Genomic DNA, 21,720 nt, shown 5'->3' with positions numbered 1-21,720 from the left:
TAAAGTGTTTCATGCAACAGCCATAAGAAGGATGAAAAACTGTCTCAATTTTCAGATGTGTTTTGAGTGGTGAGCTATGTCTCATGATATTTCTGCACGTGACTGCCTCAGTAAGCTTATTCATACTGAATACTCACAGAAGCCCATATAGAGGGTGGTGGCAAGATGCTATGTTAATATCTCAGAAATAGGAAATAGGAATACTGCTAGCATAGACCTTTTCAAATACTATTTTCTATAAGCTGTAGGTTAGTCATTGCTGTTTGGCAAAAAAAACCCAAAACAAATTAGACATAAATCGTCTTGTTCCACAGTGAGAGTACATGCCCAGCAAATATTGTTCTTCCTCCTCCCTCCATCCTCTATTGTAAAACATTATCTCCCTTTTTTTCCCCTTTGAGTTGTCCTTTTCCCTTGACTTTCCTATTTTGTTCCCAGATTTCAGTCCTACACTCCCTGAATATTTCAGCCTCCTGAACTTCCTTCAGAAACATTCTCTTGTGAATAATTTTCCCTCCTCTAGAAAACCTCCTGGGTATCTGGTACATAGGTGAGAGTACAAATATTCAGTATTGTTCATCATTAAACCAACACATAAATTATATGGAAATGTATTGTGTTTCTAGAATTGCTAGGGAAAGGGAAGTCTTGGAAGACAGAAATAGTACACAGGAAAAAAAAAAAAAACAAGAGAAAGGGAAATAAAATAACCAGAAGAGGAAAAGAGTACTCTCATGGTCTTGCCTTTCCCAATTATGAAGAACATTGCTACTGATATTATTAAGGTCAGAGAGGGGAAAAATAATTTATTAAGATGAGTTTCTCTTGAATTTGTTGCAAATGAAAGTTAATTTAGGAATTACAAATTAGGAGAATAACTTTTTTTTGCTAAATTCATTAGTCTTTTTTAATGTGATATATATTGCTCTGTGTGTGAAAGTGGAAGTGATGTAGAATGACAAAATCAGTCAAATAGGGAAACCATAAAATAATTAAATTTAGATTGCAGACCAGTAGGAAAAGTACATAATCTAGGATCTTTAAATATTGAGTAATATCACAAAACCATTGAAAAATTCAGTCAAAGGAATGAACCAACATTATTATTGCTGTAGCCTTATTATTGCTGTAGCTTTGTAACCACTTCTTGTGAGAGAGCTTCAACCAAAAAAACAAAATTATGAATTGATAAAACAACTGTTTCAGAGTCTTAAAATAATAGTAAGTAGGCAGTTATAGGAAAGCTTAAGCCTTGTGGGATTTGGAATATTGGAAGAGAAGGATGTCAGTATTACTACCTGAAATTAAATGGTATAGATTGATTCTCAGTCTCTTCCACAGGTATCCATATGTGCTGTCAAATCCCAAATCCCTCCTGTCTGTGACTATCCTGAAAGTCTCATCCACTAAAGAGCCTTTGCAGAACCCTGACATGTAACTCTTGCCTCCAGGGTAAACCTCACACATAATCAAAGAGTTGGTTGTTTCAAAGGGTATTCTCTGTAAAAGCAGATGATCTGCTACTACCTGCCGAAATCAGAAAGCCCAAGTAGTTTTAAGCATGAGAAATTACTGCCTGGGTCTAAACAATGAGTTTAAATAATTGTAAGGTGTGTTCACGCTTCCTGTGATTTTCATGAAAACAGCTCCTGAATACCTGGCCTGAATATGAATGAGAGTTGCAACGTTATGTTCTGGTTGGTAATTTTATTAGGGTCATAACAACAGAGCAAAATGAGTCTGGTGTCTCCTCTTTTTGTATTTTTCCTCTGCTGAAGAAAAATAATTTTCTTAGCTCTCGCTCTTCAGAAGTTGGGAAGGAACAGTAGGAATAGTGTTTGCTCCTTCCACTGGTGCTGACAACCAGGATGAGGAACAAGAGTGGTGGAATTTGTTATAGATGATGCTCCTTGGCTACATTCTATTTTGTGCCTTAGAAACTCTTGGCCATTGAAAAATCAACAACAAACCAAACCCCCACAAAAACTGTGAATTGAAAAACTTGCATATTTTGGAAGTGGACTGAGTATTATCATAACAGACCCTGAAAGGACTAGGCTTTTATTTAATCTCACTTCTGTGGAATGGGATCCCTTAAACCAATGTATAAGAGCAGAATTTCCTATAGATCTGCAAAATGGCCTTGCAGGAAAGAAAATACTACTAAGCAAAAGGAAGAAATGTGAGTGACAAATTTGAGCTATTTGATGTATCTTAGAACTATTTTTCTGGAAGAAAATTAATGAAATTTACTTGTTGTATTTTAGAAGCATTTCCAAGTTCTTCCAAGAATCTGAGCCCACCAAAATTACTCTGTCTCTTGCAGAAGTAAGTGCCTATGTTTGAAAGTTACTGTGGTTAAGGTATTATTTGGAAAAAGCATGGATTTTCAGTATTTTCTACTGTCATATACTTTCTAGAAAGAGGACCTTGGTGACCAAAGTAGTAGTTTATACTACTACTCTAGTAATAGAGTAGACGTCTAGTGTTTTCACTAAGAATGTAAAATATGCATTAACTGGTGCTAATTTTACTTGTGTCTTCCATGGCAGATCTTCTGTCTTCCATGGCAGACAACTATTCATCATTCAATAAATATATACAATGCATTAATTTTCACTTGTGTTTCCTTCTCGGCTTTCCACCTAAAATTATACTGCTTATAGGAAACAATTAATTAAAAAAAATTGAAAAAATCAGAGAATAGATTGAATCTCAGCTGATAACCAGATGTATATAACACATACATTTTCAAAGACCATCTCAGTGAAGCATTATTGCCTGCTTATCCAGAAATAAGCCCATTCTCTGCAGCTGGCAGTAAATGAATCTGTTTTCAGGAGACTCTAAAAAATCAGTTGTTTCTGTCTCTCTTCCTGTCTCTTCTGAATTCAGCAATTTGGGACATATTATTAAATGACGTCTGACAGAGAAGAGAAATATTTTTACATGTTTGACAAAATTATTACTTGCTATGATGGACTTTTCTGCCTCTGCATGTATTGAAGTTATATTGATTGTGTGTTATCATGGAAGTTACATACAATTATAGTAAGAACCCAAAAATAATTAATTCAAAGAATTTGTTGTGCAACACAGTTACAAAATAATTATGGTCTCTATTCACCATATAATACTATTACAGGCCTTAAAAGATCCTGCATTGGCAGGATCTACAAAATGAGATTTTAATTTTAAGGCTCAGACCAATGACCAATTACAATTCTGCATGCAGTATTAGCTGAAATTTATCAGGTGCTAAACTCTTAAATGCAGATAGCTATGATAAATCAGCTGCCAAGAAATATCTGGTGGTTAACAATTGGATAACTAATCTAATTATCTAGAGAGAATGGTGACTATTTTGTTGAGGTGATAATTATGCATCTTTACTATTAGGAAATTTCCAACTGTGGAGAGCTGATGTGGATAATTTAAAAGATGTTGGTATTTTAAATATATATTGCTTTTAAAATATAATACATCCTTTGCACAAAGCAGGATGAACTTAATATGAGATGGCACTCAGTTGTTTTTGCAGTATCCATTTTGCAGTATCCATATATTTTTTTTATCAAGATTCTTGATTTGCCTTGTTTTTTTAAGTCTGAAACTTTCAAACTTTTCTGCATGAAGTTAATTTGATGCATTTTCAGTGGTGGATATTTACAAAAACTCTTGCCTCTGATATTAAAGCCTTCCAGGCACTTTGAGCATTTGCACGACTTCTTTTTTGTACTAAACCTACATGAACATGAATGCTATATAACATGAAAAGGAAAGAAAGTCCAGACACCTCTTGGTCTTGATTATGCTGAATATGAACACAAACCCCAAAAAGAGTGGAAACAACATTTCTGGAGAGGAGTATCCTGTGCCCTTACAGGCTGTCACTCAGCATTCTACAGTAACAAATATCTCAGCCTTTGCTAAGGATTTTATCTTCATCACTAAGAGGCAAAGAAATACAACACAAATATAAAATTCAATTTTGTATTTTAGTCCAAAATCACAATATTGCATTCAGTCACTCTTATCTGAATAGACTGTATTCTTGATGGATTTTTACATTAGAGATGGTAGCATTTCATTAAAGATGTTACTATGGCTTCAGTGCCAAATTATGCCCCTGCCTTGCACATGGAGTAAAGGAGAGTGGGTATTTCTTCTTTGCTATGCACTTTGCATACAAAGAATGCTACATGATACATGGAATTCTCTTTACCAAGGGAGTACAGGAGGTGTTCTCTTCCTGCATTTGGGACATGAAGGACAACAGCAAGAGCTGGGGTCTGCTTCTCTCTGGCTGCTTTCTCAGGGTGGGGAAAAAATGCAATATTTTATCCACCACTTTTCTTTTGTGGGATCTCTTATGGGACGATTGCAGCCCTGCACATACACACAGAGCTCAAAAACCTGTGGCAGTCTTGACGTCTTAGGTTGCCACACTTCGTGTTCCCTTCCCCTGCCAAAACAATTAGCAATGGAAAAGCACCAAGAAGTCATATGCTTAGGCACAGCAAAATGAAAAAGCTTAATTAGGTCCTGCAGGCAGCATAATGAGAATGTGGAAACAAATCTCTGTTACAGAAGATAGATGAATGGAAGGCTGGTGTGCAGGATCAAGCCATCTGGAGACAGCCAAAAGTAATTTAGATTGGTGTTTTGACAAACTCTGGCAGCAAGAGCTATTAAGGGCACCCATGTGTTTGTTTAATAGTGGTTGTCAGCATTTCTTCTGCAAACATTACTGTATTTTAAAAGCCTGGTGGTTGCAGCTGTCTGAGCTAAAACATCAGATACAGATCCTGGCACAAGAACTCATTCTCTGTAAAAAAGAACTCCCCAGTTTTTGTGGGACTAGGAGGAACATCTCTTTTATGTGGTACTAAGGAGGTGGATGTTGACTTGGGCTCCCCCTTAGAACACAGTGGTCTAACCCTCTCATGACCTCCTTGGGGTGGAGGAAATACAGAAGTAAAAGGCAAAAGTAGCACACAGGGAATAATTTTGGGAGGTTTTATCTATTTTCCTTATTATGAACTTGCATAAAAGAATTTGAGTACATTACAGAGAAACTTGTTGATATTTTCAAATAATCACTTCATTATGAGAGTGGAGGCCCCAAAAAGCCAACTTAATAGGATAAGTTACAAATTGGAGTAATGAAAGCTATTAATAGAAGGGACTGAATTTGATAATAGATTTGGACATTTCAAAGCATGCAAAACAATAGCAATGTACCCTCCACACCCTCTCCAAATATTTTCCAATAATTTTGATTTGGTAGAAAGTAGAAACAGCAAGCAATTAATCCAAAATATACTCAAACAAACCAGAGTTATTTTATGCTACAGAAACCAAGACATATCTCAGTCCTGATTAAGCTAATTTGTTGAGTTCTTTTGATCATAAATTACATGCTTCACTTCACACTTAAGGGTTTGAAGTTGACTTCTAGTTCTGCAGTTAGTACAACAGTTTGGAAGTTACTGATAATTGCATGGTAAAGCTAACCCTTAAACAGATATTTTGTATAGGAGCATTTGTCTTCAGTTTATATTCTCGATAACACAAAGTAAGGTGTGAACAAAGGAAGTTGAGAGTAAAGACACATAAAAAGACAGTTCTGAAGGAAAACAGGGAGGGAGAATGTTAGGACACTTTGGAAAGTTTTAAAGAAAGAAGCTGAAAGGAAAACTGTGCATGAAAAGTGAAATACGGACTCAGAAATAAAATACAGATAATTACCAGTAATACATATATTAGTCTATATTTTATATAAGAATGGTATTTTTTTAGAATATGATACATTTAAAATAAATTTTTAAGTATGATGAGTTATCATTTTAATATATAGAACATATAACTGTTTAAGTGACTGTGACACTATGAAGGCTATGGCTGAAATATGCAAATCAGTGCAGTGATTTATAATCAAATTGATTATAATTTATACTCAAATTGATTAAAAATGTGATTTTTGTTCTATTTCATAAATTTGACTTTATTCCTGTTATTGAAGTATTGCAATTTTTTAGAGGGCATTATCAATTACTTTTTTGTGGTTTAGACAAGTGGTATAGATGATATTTAGAATGGTTTCTGAATAAAGTCAGTGAAAATAAATTAATAAACCAGCTACCTTGTAATGCAACATTTAACTCCTATATGTAGTTCAGTGTCAGTTTTGTTTAGTCAATAAAGGCAAAACATACTTAGTTTCTTTTTGAGAAGGAAAACATAATCTCATAAATTATATTGTATGGTTGTTAAATATATAAATATCCATGAAAATATACATATTCTTACTTACCCAACAGACAGGAAAGGCTCCTTTGATTCAAGTCTGCCAAGTAAATAAAAAAGTTTTAAATATAGGTATTTACTGTGTTTAAAAACAATTGTGCAATGAATTTAAAACAGCCATTCTCAGTGTCAAGTTTATTTAATGACGCAATCTAGCATGAATAGAAGGGCCTGATTCATTTTAGTAGGCACCTTTAATATGCCGCTTTAGTTTCTGCTTAACTTGGAAAAAATCCCATTTTCCCAGTGGAACTTTGATCTAGAGATCAAATATTTACAAAGAAGCACATCTAGGCCCTTTGAGTTTCACAGATTCGGATGACTTGTGTAGAAATTTGAATGGAATGTCTAGAGTGAACAAGAAATACTTTGTTCTTTTTGTTGCCTTTTTTTTTTTTTTTTTTTTTTTTGGTTGGTTTCCAGCATCCTATGCTCATATGACATGATCACTTCATCATTATGAGAACTTCTGTCCCATTTGCCAGAATTGGCCTTGTGCTAGATCTGGGTGTCACTGTTTTGGTAGATCCAGAACCATGCTCAGTTATAAGCCCAGTGGTTCAAAGTGCTCTCCCACTCCCTGCTGCAGGTGCTGTGGCTGTGAGGAGATGCAGCACTTGCACACTGGCAGGAGCCTCTTCTAGTGGGACTTTCCATCCAACCAGGACAGATACAAGAGTCCTCATCTGTGCTATCAGGTAGTGTTCCTGCTCTGGTATCTGCAACTGGCTGCCCTTATTTTTTTAGTGTGTTGTGACTTCAGTGAGTTTACTCATATCAGCTGCTTGATAGTACCATTAGTATGTGATTTTAAGATCCTTTATAAACATGTTTAAAGCATATTTGCAGCTGACTAATTTTGAGTGGTTACATGATGTACAAAAATGTTCTGTTGTGATGATTCCCACGGAGCATAGTGTGTTAGGAAGAGCAGAAAATAAACACCCAGGTCATTAATATCTCTTTGTAGCCTTTAATTAATATCTCTTTGTAGCCTCTTTGTACTTTCTAATGCAGCAAAACATAACAATTGTGGAAATGAACATTTAATTTATGAATCTGAAGCCAATTTAGGCCCACAATAAAATATTTGAAATATAATTAACTTTAAACAATTACCATTAGTTGTAAACAAAAGTACTTTAAATAATAAATATTTTAGGGAAGAAGTTTCATGAAAGTCCTCTTTGTAAAATAACTGAGTACTGTTGCAGTTATTTTTCATTCAGCAAAGGTTTTGTGCAAAAACTCACAAGCCAATAGACCAGTTTAATTATTACCATCATCTAAAATCCAAAACATTGAAAACGCAGTCCCTTTTCTGTTGTCTTAATGACTATAGCTCACCATTCCATTTCTTTCTGGGGTTGAAACCCATGTGGAACTAGAAGAATAGAAGAGGAAGCACTGATGGCTTTGCATATACCTGGAATCACAGTAGAAGCCCAAAGCTGCATGTCCTTGTGATCGGGGCAGTCCCAAGAAAATCTGAACTTGTCATTCTCTGTGGTCAGGCAGTGCTGCCAGAGAGCAATAAAGTGACAGGGCCCTTCATGGGGGGTTTCACCCTTCTCCTGCAGGTTCTTTGCACTAGTGTCACATTTTGGTTTCCTCTTTTTCTGCTTAGTGAAATGAATCAGCACTCAGTGTTTGGCTGGAGAGATTAACTATAAGCAAGTTGACCAAACAATGAAAGCCCTAGAACATAAATACTTAATAATACAGAAATTTTGTAATCAAGAGAGACCTAGCACTACCCTGATAGAGGAAATTCTGGTGGATTTTATTTGAAGACAGAGTGTGTGATAGAATGCCCTGCAGACAAAATACTGCATTTAAAAATCCATTTGAAGTCAGTTCTCAAGCTGGAATTCAATTAGATTTAAATAGTGCTGCCCCAGGTTTGACCTCTCTCTATATTTGACTAAATGTTTTTAGATAATTTGCTGAATTACTTTTAATTAGTTCAAGTGTTCCTCATAGTAAAGGAACACAATTATCTGTTGGCCTTTTATTTGGTAATTCAGTATATGGCAAATTAATATAAAGGTTTAAAACTGCAACACAATATGAAGTAACATTTTATATAATCTTTACTGGTGACAGTTGTCAATAAAAAACACTTCTTACCTTTCTTTTCAACCTAATGTACACTGACTTTTCCAGAGTTTTGAGGAATTCTTGAAAAATTCAATACGATATTGCAAAAAGACTAGTTCTGATAAGTTTTGAGAAGGGCTGTCATACACCTCCAGGAAAAAACTTAAAGCAGATGTCTTCTTTGCAGAAATATATTTTGTGTCCAAGAAATACTAAGCTAGACAGTAAACAAAGGGAATCATGTTTTAATTATGTAGGAGTGGTAGTGAAGCATGACAGACTGAGATTTTTTCTTTCTTTCCTGAAATGGTTTTCCCATCAGAAAAGATCAGTGTGTCAATATGCCAAGGCAATATATCAGTTTGAATGGGAGGGAGGGAGGCTAATCAATAGCAGGACTGGGACATGGCAGACTGAAGTGGTGCTCCGCTTTGATTCTCAGCTAAGGTTTTCTGAGCTAAGATTTTCCTTATCTACATGTGATAGATAAGTTTTGCAGGAGGAAAAAGAATTTTTACACTATGTCAGTTGCTCAATTAAAACCAGTCACTGTAAACTGGTTTCAGTCACTGGTTACAGTTTCAGTCACTGTAAACTGAACAGGCATAGGCAGTTGATTACTAGCCATTGATATGCTACAGTCCTGTTACACTGTGTTTACAATAAGTACCCTACAAATTTCCCATTTAGTGTTGCAACCTTGCAACCTGTCTTGGAGAGATACTTTACAAGGTCTGATTAACCCAATTGTGCATTTTATTATTTTCTTTGCTGCTAAACTTTCTTATATGAATGGCAATTATCTAAATTCCATCTTTGACATGGACTGAACATCCAGATGGACAAATTTTCAAGGTTTGCAAACAAACATACAGGGAAATGTGACTAGACTAAGGATGCGTGAATTCCTCTTTGGCTTGTAAACAAATCATGGAATGACATCAAGATCCCAAAGTAAATTCTACTTTCTTGCATAATTGTCCTATCAAGATTACAGGCATGAATTTTTCTGCATTTGAGGCCTGACCCAAGATACATAAATCTATATAATTACTTGTTAAAGAATCTTCTCCTCTTCTTCCCAAAACTGTGTATAGGAAAAAGTGAATAACATTTCTAAAATATCAATGCAGTACACAAGCAAATGGATTTTAGCCAAGGATTCTCCAAGGTAATTAATTATGAATCAATATATTCTTCCTCTTGCTAATAATATGATTTCATCTTTAAGCACTTAGTAGGAAAAACGCATGGAATTTAATGAATTTGTTGGGATTCTTATTCTGACTTGTTGAAAAAACAAAACCATCTGCCTTGAATCAGAGAAAGGGGTCTGGAACAAATATTTTTTCAGATGAGTCACCATTTTAGGTTACAACCTTCATATCAGAATTCCTGAGGAGGATTAGCTGACTGTGTAGCTGACATCACACATTTTCTGTTTGACTTTAAAATGCATGAATAGTGACTGCAGTTTTCAAAGGGGTTGGGAACATTTATATTCAAGCCAGATAGGAAAGTCAGGACAACTGTAAAGCATTTTGGACTTCAGTATAGTGTTAATGTGTATTTAGACTAACTGATGTGGCTGACTTATTTACCTGTCAAGAATGTCTTTTTTTGCATTGTGCAGCTTTAGGAACCAAAGAATTAGCACCAAAGAATTAGCAGGACCAAAGATTAAGCAGAAATATGTGTAGTGAAAGAATATTCAGATTTATGGCTTACCCTGTTTATCAATGCATTAAATTTTAAAATGACAAGAACAACTCAAGAGACCTTCCAGAAGAAACTTATGTTTCCATTCATAGAAAGAACAATTGCTGGTGTAAACTAGGTAATCTTTCCTTTCTGCTTTCTGTGACTTAATTTCAATCCAAGATCATTTTCCTGGACATTGTCAGTAACCATTGTCAAATAGAATAAGGTAAGAAACTCATTTTGTCTTCTGAAGCTTCCATAAATATCTTTATAAATGTTGACAAGTTCTATCAAGAAACTCTGTCATATTCTGGAAGAAATAAATGGTAGAATGACTGTATAGAAGATCTAATCTATCAGAAGTGTTTTAGAAGCAGAGGGAATGGAAGAATAATTTACATGTTTATGTCAATTTTTACAATTGTCCCTAACAACTTTAATAAGTTCCGCTCCCATCTGGTGGTTGACATTGCAATTGATAACTCAGATTAGAAAAACAACAACAACCAACTGTTGTTTTAATGAATCTTGCACAATACTATGTATTAGTTTTTGCAGTACCTCAAGAAGTTGTATTCGACAGACCTAAGTGCTTCTGTTATTTATTGAATTATAAAGATTCTAGCACAAAATAAAGTGCATCACTTAAGCCATGGGTGGAAACTAACATACTGCGAGCTCAAACTCTCATTTCTCAGTGCAAATGTAGTCCTTTGATGTGGTAACTGACTTGGTGGGTAAATGATAAGACAGATAATAGGTAAGACTTACTCTCATTTTTAAAGCTCTTGATATTGCCTCATATCATATGAGAGTCTCATAATCAAGCTGAGAAAATAAAATCTATCCTGAGGATGACCATGAACAAAGAATTATGCCAATGGGAAAGAGAGCCACATTAAATAATAGGAATACTCAGTGTTATGATTCATTTAACATTGGTGTGCATAAAATATTTTAACAAAAATGTTACTGCATGTAAAATAGGTACCAAAAAGCTGGTTTTTAATCATCCAGTGAAGAGAGTTAAAATATGATTTTTTTTAATAAATTGAAGAATTAGTATGAATTCAGTGTGATGAAATCTAAAAAAGCAAAGCATAGTGAAAATTTGTGAACAAGAACTATTTTATATGAAATGAAGGACAACTGGCTGGGTATTGCAGAAAAGCTTTTCAAAAGAGGAAGGACTGAGTAACAAGAGACTGCTAGTTATGGGGAAGTATTAAAACATCTTTCCTCAGAGCTGATTGAGAAGTGTCCTTTAATCAGCACATGCTTCCTCTCTTCTAGTCTCAGATCATAGTTAATCAAAGTTTACAACTGAAATATTCAAGTGTGCTAAAACTAAATTTTACTAATTACTGAAGAATTTATTCAATAAGAAAGCTATACTACTAAGCACTCTAGGGATAAACAGATTATCAAACAAGATTATTCCTTTGGCTACCAGCCTCTCTCTGTGCAGATCTATACATAATTCTTAATAGATGTATAATACATATTTAGTCCCTTATGAAAGTATCGCAACACATTACACATGCTGACTGATTAAAAAAGATACTTTTTTATAATATTTTGTGACTTTTTTGACTCAGTTAATTAAGATCGAGAATAACTTAGACCACTTCTTGAAGCACCAGCTTTTCTCCAAGTCCATGAGGAAAAAGTTGTACCCAGAAGAAGCTAACTTCCCAAGGCATTTGTAGGTGATATGGATCACACAGCTTAATTTTTTGTTATAGAGAAAACTGAAATTATAGTTTGTCCCCATAGGACAGCTTGATTTTCTGTCTAGGAATGCTTCTGCTCACCTTTGGGTTCAGTTTGCATTTATGCACTTTGCATTTAATATGATGCAGGATGGAGATGCCTCTAGTCTTTTCAGTGTTTTGAAGTGAAAGAAATGGAATTTTGGCCCAGTGTATATATATATATATATATATATATATGTTTGACAGTTGAAAAACTGAATAAAAGGATAAAAGGTATCTTAACGTACAGGGAGGAAGTGTTTTAGAGAGACTGCCTCTTCCCTGGGCTAACTTTCACAGCAGCAAGAGGTTGGGATGAGACTTAAACCAGCATATACAAAAGTTAGTTTTGATATATCAGTAAAAATGTACATTGTCATAGTGGATACTGAATGCATTACTGTTACAACATGGGATGGAAGTGTTTTGGGGATGTGGTAGGAAAGGGTGACATGGAGAACTCAGGGGAACTAAAGGAAAAAAGGAAGTAGTTTCCAATAATATTCTTAAATGGGTGGCCTAAATTTTAGGCAGCAAGAAGAGAGGGAAACCTAAAAGCTCTAAGTAATTTAAAAGCTGTATCCTATCTGATTTTACAGGTTAGATCTTGCTGCATCTTTCTTTATGAATCCAAGATTCATAAAGATTACATGAACAGTGGCATGGATTCTCAGAGTTGACTAAATCCTGGTAGCATGTCTGAGGAAAACTAAATTGTAATTTGGAATGAAATTGATTCAGACTCTACATTTGAAAACCTTCTTAGACAATAAGGGATTCCAGTTTCCTCCCATGCCACCCAAGAGAAGTCTTCTGTTGCCAAAGCTAAAGCTAAACTGTGTTTAACCCATACATCACTGAGTGATGTTTCCAGTCATGAAGCAATTCACACTTAAGATTCATAGTGAGATTCTTGCAAGTTTCCAAAACTCAAAACATGCTCAATTTGGTATCTTTGTTAAAGAAAGCAAAGGAAACAAAACCTGAAGAACGAAAATAACTCCATGCTGCTGTCAATTTTTCTTTGCTTTTTCCCATGATTTTTAATAGTTGCTGAATTTTTCAAAAAGCTATGCTCTAAACAAAAGACAGAATTTTGAGAAAAATATAATGTTCTAAGTAGTGTGCCTTAGAGATCTCTTCCTTACAGGTTTAATCATTCTTTACATGAAGTTGATTTCACCTGACCCTCTTCTGCTGTAACGCAGAGTAAGAACAGTCAGGTCAATATGTACTGATCTAAAACCATCTAGACTGGCTTCTTCAGGGTGGGTTGAACAAAACAGTGTTGACTGATCTAATGCACACAATCAATACTACTTTGCTGCATGGCTATTTGCAGTCACAAAGAGATGAAGGTTAATGCAGGCATTGCCTTTGAGGATCCCAAGGGCAGAGGCCTAATATCCTTTTTTCTCAATGACATTCCTAACACTTTAAAGCAGTTACAGGAGTGTCACTTCTCTAGCAATGTAAGATTCATGTTTGTCATGCTGTTTCCTAGAATAATCTCACTCATGCAAAAATGAAAAGTGCAATAGACATTTTTAAGCCAATAGGTATAAGAAAATGTTCAGTTTTTAGGACTCAAATCACATATGATTATGAATATATTTTTTACTTTTCAATAAAATAGCCAATGCTTTTGCCAGAAGTTTTGGGAATACTGGCATGTAGTACCAAAAAGGAATGCAATTTGTAACCTATGCTTTAAAAAATAAAATTACATTTGACATTATGGATCAACAGCACTAAGTATCAGTTCTGGTAGGGTAGATAACATATTTTCAGACTGTATGTTCCAAGACTAGCAGAATTCACCAAGAAATAAAGCTTCATGGAAATTTTATTTTTATAATTCACTGCATAATAATATGTTGCTATTGTCCCTCTGTGTTTCACACAGCCTTCCACGCTATTTGTAATTTTACTTAACAATCCATTTTCTTTCAAATTAAGTATACTTTAAATTTCTTCTTCTAATATAATTCATAAGACTTTAAAATGTGTTAGTTTCTTGCTTATCCAAACTTCCTTATTTATTCACAGAGTGCTAAATTTATAACCCAGCATCATATTTCTGTTGTTCTCTGTAAGCCACCTAAATGGTGCCTTTGCACCAGCAGCTCCCAGACCAAATTACAGCCTGCTATATAATTAGAGGTTTTACATTATGTGAGAACCAATGCCTAATTGCATGTCCACTAAGTGGTTCTCTGAAGCACAGAGTTCTGCATCTCTGATTACTGCAGCAATTAAGGGTTTACTAAATTCCTGAAAATGAAGAATTCCTCTGTTCATTTGCAATGCCAAGACAGGTCCTTCTCTATTCTCTGTCATGAACCCGAGACTTAATAGGACAGTTTCTGAACAGCAGTGTCTGTGACTCTTGATACTACTTCCATGATGCCTTCTTCACTAAAACTCAAATGTAGAAAAATACCATGTTGTCAGTTCCTGATTTTTTTAATATGTTGAAGCACTAGTCTTTTTAGCCTAACTGAAATACAGCAGAATACCTACAGAAGACATCACCTTCATGTGGAAAACAACATCGAATCCAAAGTGATTATTTCTTAAATTAAATGCAAGAATCCGTGCACTAATAAAGGGCAGAAATTTCACATGTAATAAGGGATAGGAATAGGCCTCAGGCTGTCAAGACTGAAAGCAAATGTGTGACTAAAACTACTATTTCTGTTTGCCTGCAGGCAAACCCATCAATACTCTGGATCTTTTAGGAATTTATTTTTGATTTATAAGCCAAAGTTTTCTCATTAATATTAGCAGCTAAAATTCTCAGATAAGAAAGGAGTTGTAATTATTTCAATTGGATAAGAAAGGAGTCATAATAATTTCAATGTCATCAGAAAATTGTAGATATGTTTTCTGTTCTATTGTGGTATAAACAGTGATTAAAAACCATAAAAAAAAAAGAGATAAGTTTACAGTTAGAGACTTTATCTATAGTATATTGCTTCATGTTTCGCAGCAGAAGGAAAAAAGTAAGAAAGAAAATTAAACACCAGGAAAAAACCCCAACAATAATAAGTGAACAGCCTATTCTCCAAATTTGCTAATCTCTGAGCATGAATGTGATTATGGCATCTGAGCTTTTGTGGAAGAAGACACCATCATTCATGTGATACCACATATCACGTTATGCAAGAGGAAGAGTACGGAGATAGGAAGAGGGATGCAGCTCCTGTGCAGATGTGTATAAGTTGGAGTCACATCCTCTTAACAAAGGAACAAAAACCTGAGGAAATACTGTATAAGTCTAAGGGATAACTTAAGGGAAGATTGTTACAAAGACAAGTGCAAGTTTTTACATAGGACCTACTTCTAAATGGATCTGTGTCAAAGCCATCATCTAAAAATTCATGGTGAATAAAAGCAAACAAACATGAGAAAAATGTAAGATTTATCATATAGTGATGATCTGAGAGGCAAAACCTGCCCTAGTCCCCTTCTTAAGGGGAGTAAGCAGTATTTTTAAAATAGTGAATAGGAAGATTTATGAAAAAAAGTTTTGTTGCCCTAGTTGTTGTTGGAGTTACCTCACAGGTTAGGAATAATATGACTGAGTGAAGAAATCAAGATGCCAGTTGCATTTTATGTCTTTTGGTCTTTTTTTTTAATCTGGGATTTATTTCAAAATAAACAGAAGCAAAAGATTTTCATGGATGTTGCTAAGGACCTGAGATATCTTTCTCTCCCCCATTTCCTCCCCTCTCTAAAGCTATAAAGTGCTGCACAATCATACTCTGAATCATGTGAAAGGGCAAACTTAAACCTTTGTCTGCCTTTCCCAGCCCCTCTGAGCGCTTGTACTGTTTTAAACATCTATGGGATCAAAATGATTGCAATTACAGCACCATAACTTAGAAATGAAGACCTGCATGTACTGCCTTCCATCAGCAGATTTAAAAAAAAATATTCCTGTGATATTAGTTATTTGACATGGGAGTCTTTTATTGAAAGAAAACAAACAAACAAAAAAACAAAAGGTTCAAACTGAATCACTGGGTCTGCTGTAGCTTTGTATTTGCACCTTTTAAGATTTTTTATGTAATTGAGAATACTATTTAAATTTTCAACACAAGCAAAATTTGTACTGTTCAAGTAAGAATTTGAAACTCAATTATATTTTTTCTGTACAGTAATTGCTGTTTCAGATGTGACCACTGGCAACATTCTTTGATAAAATGAATGTAAATAATATCCTGCTGGACTTAAAATCTCTCTATTTAAACATATCTAGAAATGTGGGGATTTTCTATGGAAGCTAAGTGTTTTGTCAGGAGAAGAGCTGCAGAACAACATTTATATTAGGCCCATTCCACTGTACTGAAATAGAAAAGCTTTTCTCAAAAAGAAGGATAATCAAAAGCATCAGGAGGATACATTTCTGTAGAAAAAGAATCACTTTGATTCAAGAGAAATATTTCTATAGTCTTAATCTTTCTATATATTTCTATATCTTTCTATAGTTTTAATATGACATAGTCATAGAAAAATTATGTTCCATAGGCTTTTTTTTTTTTTTTCATGCAGTGGATGGAATAAAGTAGGAATTTACACAATTTAATGTAAAAGTAAAGAATCAGAAAATACTAGAACAGGTTTATTTTCTGATTTCTGGACTGTGTCTTTAGTCTCTTGTAGGTCAGTAATAATCATGGACACACAAGTCGATTAAGAAAAAAATATAAAGAAAAAGATTGTTGGAAATCCAGGACAGTATTCAATTAAGAAAAATACTTATACCTGCAGTTAGTATCATTATATGACAGGTTTAAAAAGATTGATAATACACGATCAGTGGCACACTATTACAGTAATGATGCAAAATCCTGCAGTATTCTAATGGAATAGTAATGCTTGTTTGTCACGGAACTTGTTGAGTTTATGTCAGCGCTTTCGAGTGGGAGGAATGATCTCAAGATTCCTATACTAGAAGACAAAATCAAATTGCTCATCAGTGTCCCTTTCACACTTCTTCCTGAAATGAAGGGTGCTCAGGAGTGCTCAGAAAAGCAATTCAAAATAATGGGTGGCTCTGAGGCAAACCAGACCACACCAAACTCTATAAACGATATTTACAATAAATGTAAGAAGCAGAGAGCAAGTAGAGAATGACTGCAAGCAATTCTTGCAGAATTGGCTTACAGAGAATGACTGCAAGCAATAGTTTCTGCTACAAGACTGAAAAACCAAAGGAAATTCAAGATGTGTAATATAATTAAATCAGTTTTGTAACAGAGATTAAAAAAGTAAAATGTACTGAGGAAATTGATAACATTTTTATGTCAAAACCCCCCCCACTGGCATAAAAAATAACCATACCATGTAAATAAAAGAATATCCCTTTCCAGCCATACCATGTAAATAAAATATCCCTTTCCAGTATACTAATATTAGACATTTAAATAAAATTAGTTCCAGAGGCCATAGGAGTTATGAAATTGTAAAGTAAAGGCTATTTAATGTGGGCAATTAGTAGCAAGTTAAATCAGGTGTGTTAAATACACATTTCAATTGCATTAAGTGACAAAGTGATTGGTAATGGGAAATCACTGTGCTATCTAATACCACTCAGGGAGGGCTGAACTGTACACCTGAAATTTCAGAGAATAGCTGGGAAAAATCTGTTCTGGAGGGAAGCCTTTGCAGGATCACCATGTGCTACATCTGAGCAGTGCTGTGGGAACTCAACACCAGTGGCTGGTTCTGATTACAGCCCAGCTAACACAGTGAGAGACTATTTCACTCAGTCTTTCCTGGCTTTCTTAATCTATTCCCTAAATCAATTCTGTTAATTTTCTCACTCCAGGATGTGCCTCAGCAGGATGGATCTTAGGCTAGCCAGCTTCGTTCCCAGACAACAATAGGAATAGTGGAGGACTGGGGATAATAACTCCTTACTGAGTCTTCAAGATGTGATACTGGGGCCAGCCAGTTTTGCTTGTGGCACTCCAAAGAAGCTTGAAGTCTGGTGAGGATGAAAATAATCCATGTAGGGATTATTTTTCTTGGATAAAACAGTCTTGAAAAAGTTTATATGTCAACTATAACGTTAAATTGTGTAGAGCAAAGAGATTGACTAGATACCCTGGCAGTGCCCAGTAACTTGCGCTTCCATTTTTCTTCCAAATCCTAGTCCCCTGTTTGCCACATTGTACAAATATCACTTTGACCCTGGAGATTTGTCAGGTAACTAGCTTTCTCAGAAAGCAGATTTGGATGTGATATGGGACACTGTACTCTCAGTCGTACCAGTACCACCAGACTTGTTTTGACTCCTCATGCCCCATGTGATCTCCAGCAGATCCCCACCACCACCTCATGCAGCAGAGCCTGCAGTAATTGTGCTCATTTTTATGGCAATAAAATGGCACCATTATGCCAGCCTGTAGCACACTGGTTTTGTTTTTTCAAAAAATTCAAAAGTAGGTGCCTTTGTCATCTTTCTCAAACCCTCTTAACCTTGTTACTACCAGAGGGGTGTCAGATAAGACTTTTAGCCAGCTCCCAAGCTGTCAGCCATAGAGAAAGGACATGCTGCACGTCCTGAGGGAAGGCTAGCCAGAGGCAGCATGTGCACGGTGGCTCTGCTTCATCTGCCCTGGGGCTTCCGTCCACTCCTTGAGCAGCTGGGAATGGTTGCACACCATCAACAGCCTCCAGAGTCAGCAACTGAAACAAAGGCTTCCAAAATGGAGAAAAAGCTTTCAGGCATATATTTAATATGCCATATAACATGGCAGTGTACTGAAATGAACAACAAATAATTATAAAGCATTTTATAATGAAGAGGAGCAGAATAACAGTCCATCAGACTACTTATGGTTGATTCTACTTTGGTATGTTGGAGAGTAAACACAGGAAAAAAACAGTAAATGGGCTTTCATATGGTGACAAAGAGTTGCTTTAGTGAAATACTGATCAAAACACCACTAAATTAAAAAGACAAAGTGTGATGTTTTATTTTACCAAAACATTGCTCCCAAAGAGTGCTTTAACACATTTGTGTCATCACCTTTAATCTTCACCTTGTGTTCCAAAGATACTAAGATGTGCTGCTGGTACAATTAATTTTTGCTGGAGGCTAGCCAATACAACAAGATGCAAAACAATTGTAAGATGAAGATTTTTTAAGTGTATGATTTTCTGCAGAAACGGTGTGCTAAAAAGAAAATTCAGAACAATTTTGAATCTTCTGGGGTTTAGGTCCCCCCCTCACATACTGAACAGCAATGCAAATTATGACGGATGCTGATGGAGTTTATAGCTATGTTAGAATTTAGCTGATTCCTGAGCACTACTCTAAGTACATTTTCAGATATTCAATGAACATGCTTAAAATTAATAATGCATTTAACAGCTTTCTGAAGCAAAGACTAAATGTTCTCAAAATGGTTTTAAGGCCTAAACAAAAAATGGAAGTCCTTTTATTATTTATTTATCTGTCTTGCACCTAAAAAAGGTTGTGTCTCACATTTAGGCTTATGCTAAATTTCACACAGGTAAGATTAAATGAGATTATTTTCACACAGATCAGAAAACTAGAAAAGTTAAAATAACGTAATGTGGATCCTGAACTGAGATATTAAAAGGTATTATATCATTACAGGAAAAATGAATCTAATGACTTGGACACACAAGCAAATTATGAGGATATAACACATCATAGATATCAGTTGCTCTGTATTAATGTCTTAATTAATTTGTGATTTAAGTTTAATTAAATTTAATTTTGTGATACAAACTTCTTTTCAGAAATGCAAAGTTCTTTGAACACTTTTGAAGCCTCAAGTACTTCAAAGTAAATAAAATCCTACAAGCCTGTGCAGCACTCCTGCTTGCTTATCTTAAAATTGTTCTTTATATTGTCTCACATATGAAAAATACCATTTAAAAATCTGTAACATGGGAAACTGAAAAGTTAATAGTTGTTATCCTTAGTACTATGTTGTACAAAGTCACTGTTTTTCCACTGGATGTCTACCTTAAGACATCTTCTAGATGTCTTCTAGAAAACTTTCATGAACATGCTTATGAAAACTGAAAAGTGTCAAAGCTTGTTTAAGTGACTGTCCTAGTTTCGTCCAGGACAGAGTTACTTTTTTACAGTAGCCAGGAGTAGTGGTGTGTGCCTGTGGTCCCAACTACTGGGAGACTGAGCCCACTGGATCGGACTGCTTGGACCCAGGAGTTGTGGGCTGCTGTGTGCTCTGCTGAGTGGGCCTGGCCACCACCTGAATATTGTTGAATAACATTTTACATCACTGCCAGGGACAAGAGAAAAGGACTTTTTCTGTGGTTTCTGGAAAGAAGGGCATTCCTTTTCCAGTTGGAAGAAAGTGTGGTATGGAAATGCTGGTTAGAATTGGTCACGGGCTTTCTGTGTAAATAGTTTTTGTCTTATACCTTTTGTTATTAATAGTTTTGCTCCTACTGTTACCTTTTTTTTTTTTTTTTTTTTTTAATCTCATTGCTGTTTCCAGTAAATTGTTCTTGTCTCAAAGTGCAATTTTCACCCCTCTGTGCCTCCAATTTTCAACTCTCTCCCTGGGGCAGGAAGGGGAAAGGAAAGGGATGTGAGTGAGCAAGTGGAATCTCGTTTGGGAGAGTCTCAGAAAGTACTAAATTGGGAGTGTCATTGCTAAACCATGACAATGACTTTATAGCACATCTCTTTCTACATTAAATTTACAGTCTTTTCAAAGGAGGAAATTATATTGCTTCAGCATAATATGCTCCTGATTTTTTTAACCAATTTATTAACTTCTTGATCTTGATAAATTGATTTCTAATAATGTGTTTTAGTACATTTCTTAGAATCACAGCTAAATCTCATCTAATAATTTTCTGGATCTCTCCTTCTTAAAAATAGGTATAACACCTTCCCATACCCACTGTTTCTTTACCTTACAAAACCTCCGTAAGTTTTTAGAAAGAATCACTAATAGTCCACACACAGATTCAGCTAGTCCTTTGAACACACTACAGTGAATGTTATCAGATCATTTCCATCAAATTCACTTAGTGAAACATTGGTTAGCCAATTTTTTTATTGCATACCCTCTGGTAAAAATTGATTTTCTTTAATAGCTGGTCAGCTAACTACTTTTGATGAAGTAAAAGAAATCTTTTCTGTATCATCTACTCTCTTTTCCTCCTAACTAAAAATCAGAGGATGTTACTCTAATGACAATTTTTTGTTACCTTTTATACTATTATGTGCTTTAACCTTTCTGACTTCCTGTAGGATGACTCTGCTCTTCTTTTCTACTTCCAGTCATGGCGTTTTGATTCCACATTTTGTACAATTCCTTTTCAATTTTTAGAATGTTAGAGAAAGTTGATGCTGTCATATTATTTATTTGATTTTTTCTGCTTCAGGAGAATTTTCTGTTCTACCTTAAGCACACTCAGTGCAAGATTTTCTGCACTTCTTTTGTCCCTCAAATTTCATTCCAAGAATCTTTCTACTCACCAGATCTCTGAGCTCATTTAATTCTGTCCTTTCTAAAATCTGTTATCCTCGTTCTACTTACAGTCCTTCCTTTTAACAGTGACTATTTTGTGACCACTAAATTTTTGACCAATGACTCTCTTAGTGCAAATCAAATCTAATGTAACCACTTCCCTCTTGTCTGTCTCAGTCTTGTGGGTGGATCCTGGGCAGCAGCTAAGCACCCACATAGTCACTGTCTCACTCCCCTACCATTGTCCCCTATCAGGATGAATGAGAGATCAAATGTTAAAAAGCCTCATGAATTGAGATATTTGCAGTGCAATAGGGGAAGTGAGAAGGGAAAAATTACTTTCCAACTCTCATAAGCAGTCC

The 21,720-nt window shown here is 35.2% G+C and overlaps 1 protein-coding gene across 5 annotated transcripts in view; it reads right to left on the bottom strand.

The window, feature by feature from the left end:
• RALYL (RALY RNA binding protein like) overlaps positions 1-21,720 on the bottom strand; it is a 376,618-nt gene that overhangs the window by 49,972 nt on the left and 304,926 nt on the right. For all 5 annotated transcript variants that reach the window (XM_053989333.1, XM_053989327.1, XM_053989351.1 and 2 more), the window contains one exon: positions 6,317-6,349. In XM_053989333.1, the coding sequence (XP_053845308.1) occupies positions 6,317-6,349 (33 nt within the window). The remainder of the gene's footprint in view (positions 1-6,316; positions 6,350-21,720) is intronic.

The sequence above is a fragment of the Vidua macroura genome, chromosome 1 (assembly GCF_024509145.1).
Source record: "Vidua macroura isolate BioBank_ID:100142 chromosome 1, ASM2450914v1, whole genome shotgun sequence".
Classification (NCBI taxonomy): Eukaryota; Metazoa; Chordata; class Aves; order Passeriformes; family Viduidae; genus Vidua; species Vidua macroura.
Note: the sequence above shows the minus strand (reverse complement) of the source record. Positions and strands in the feature narration are given on the sequence as shown.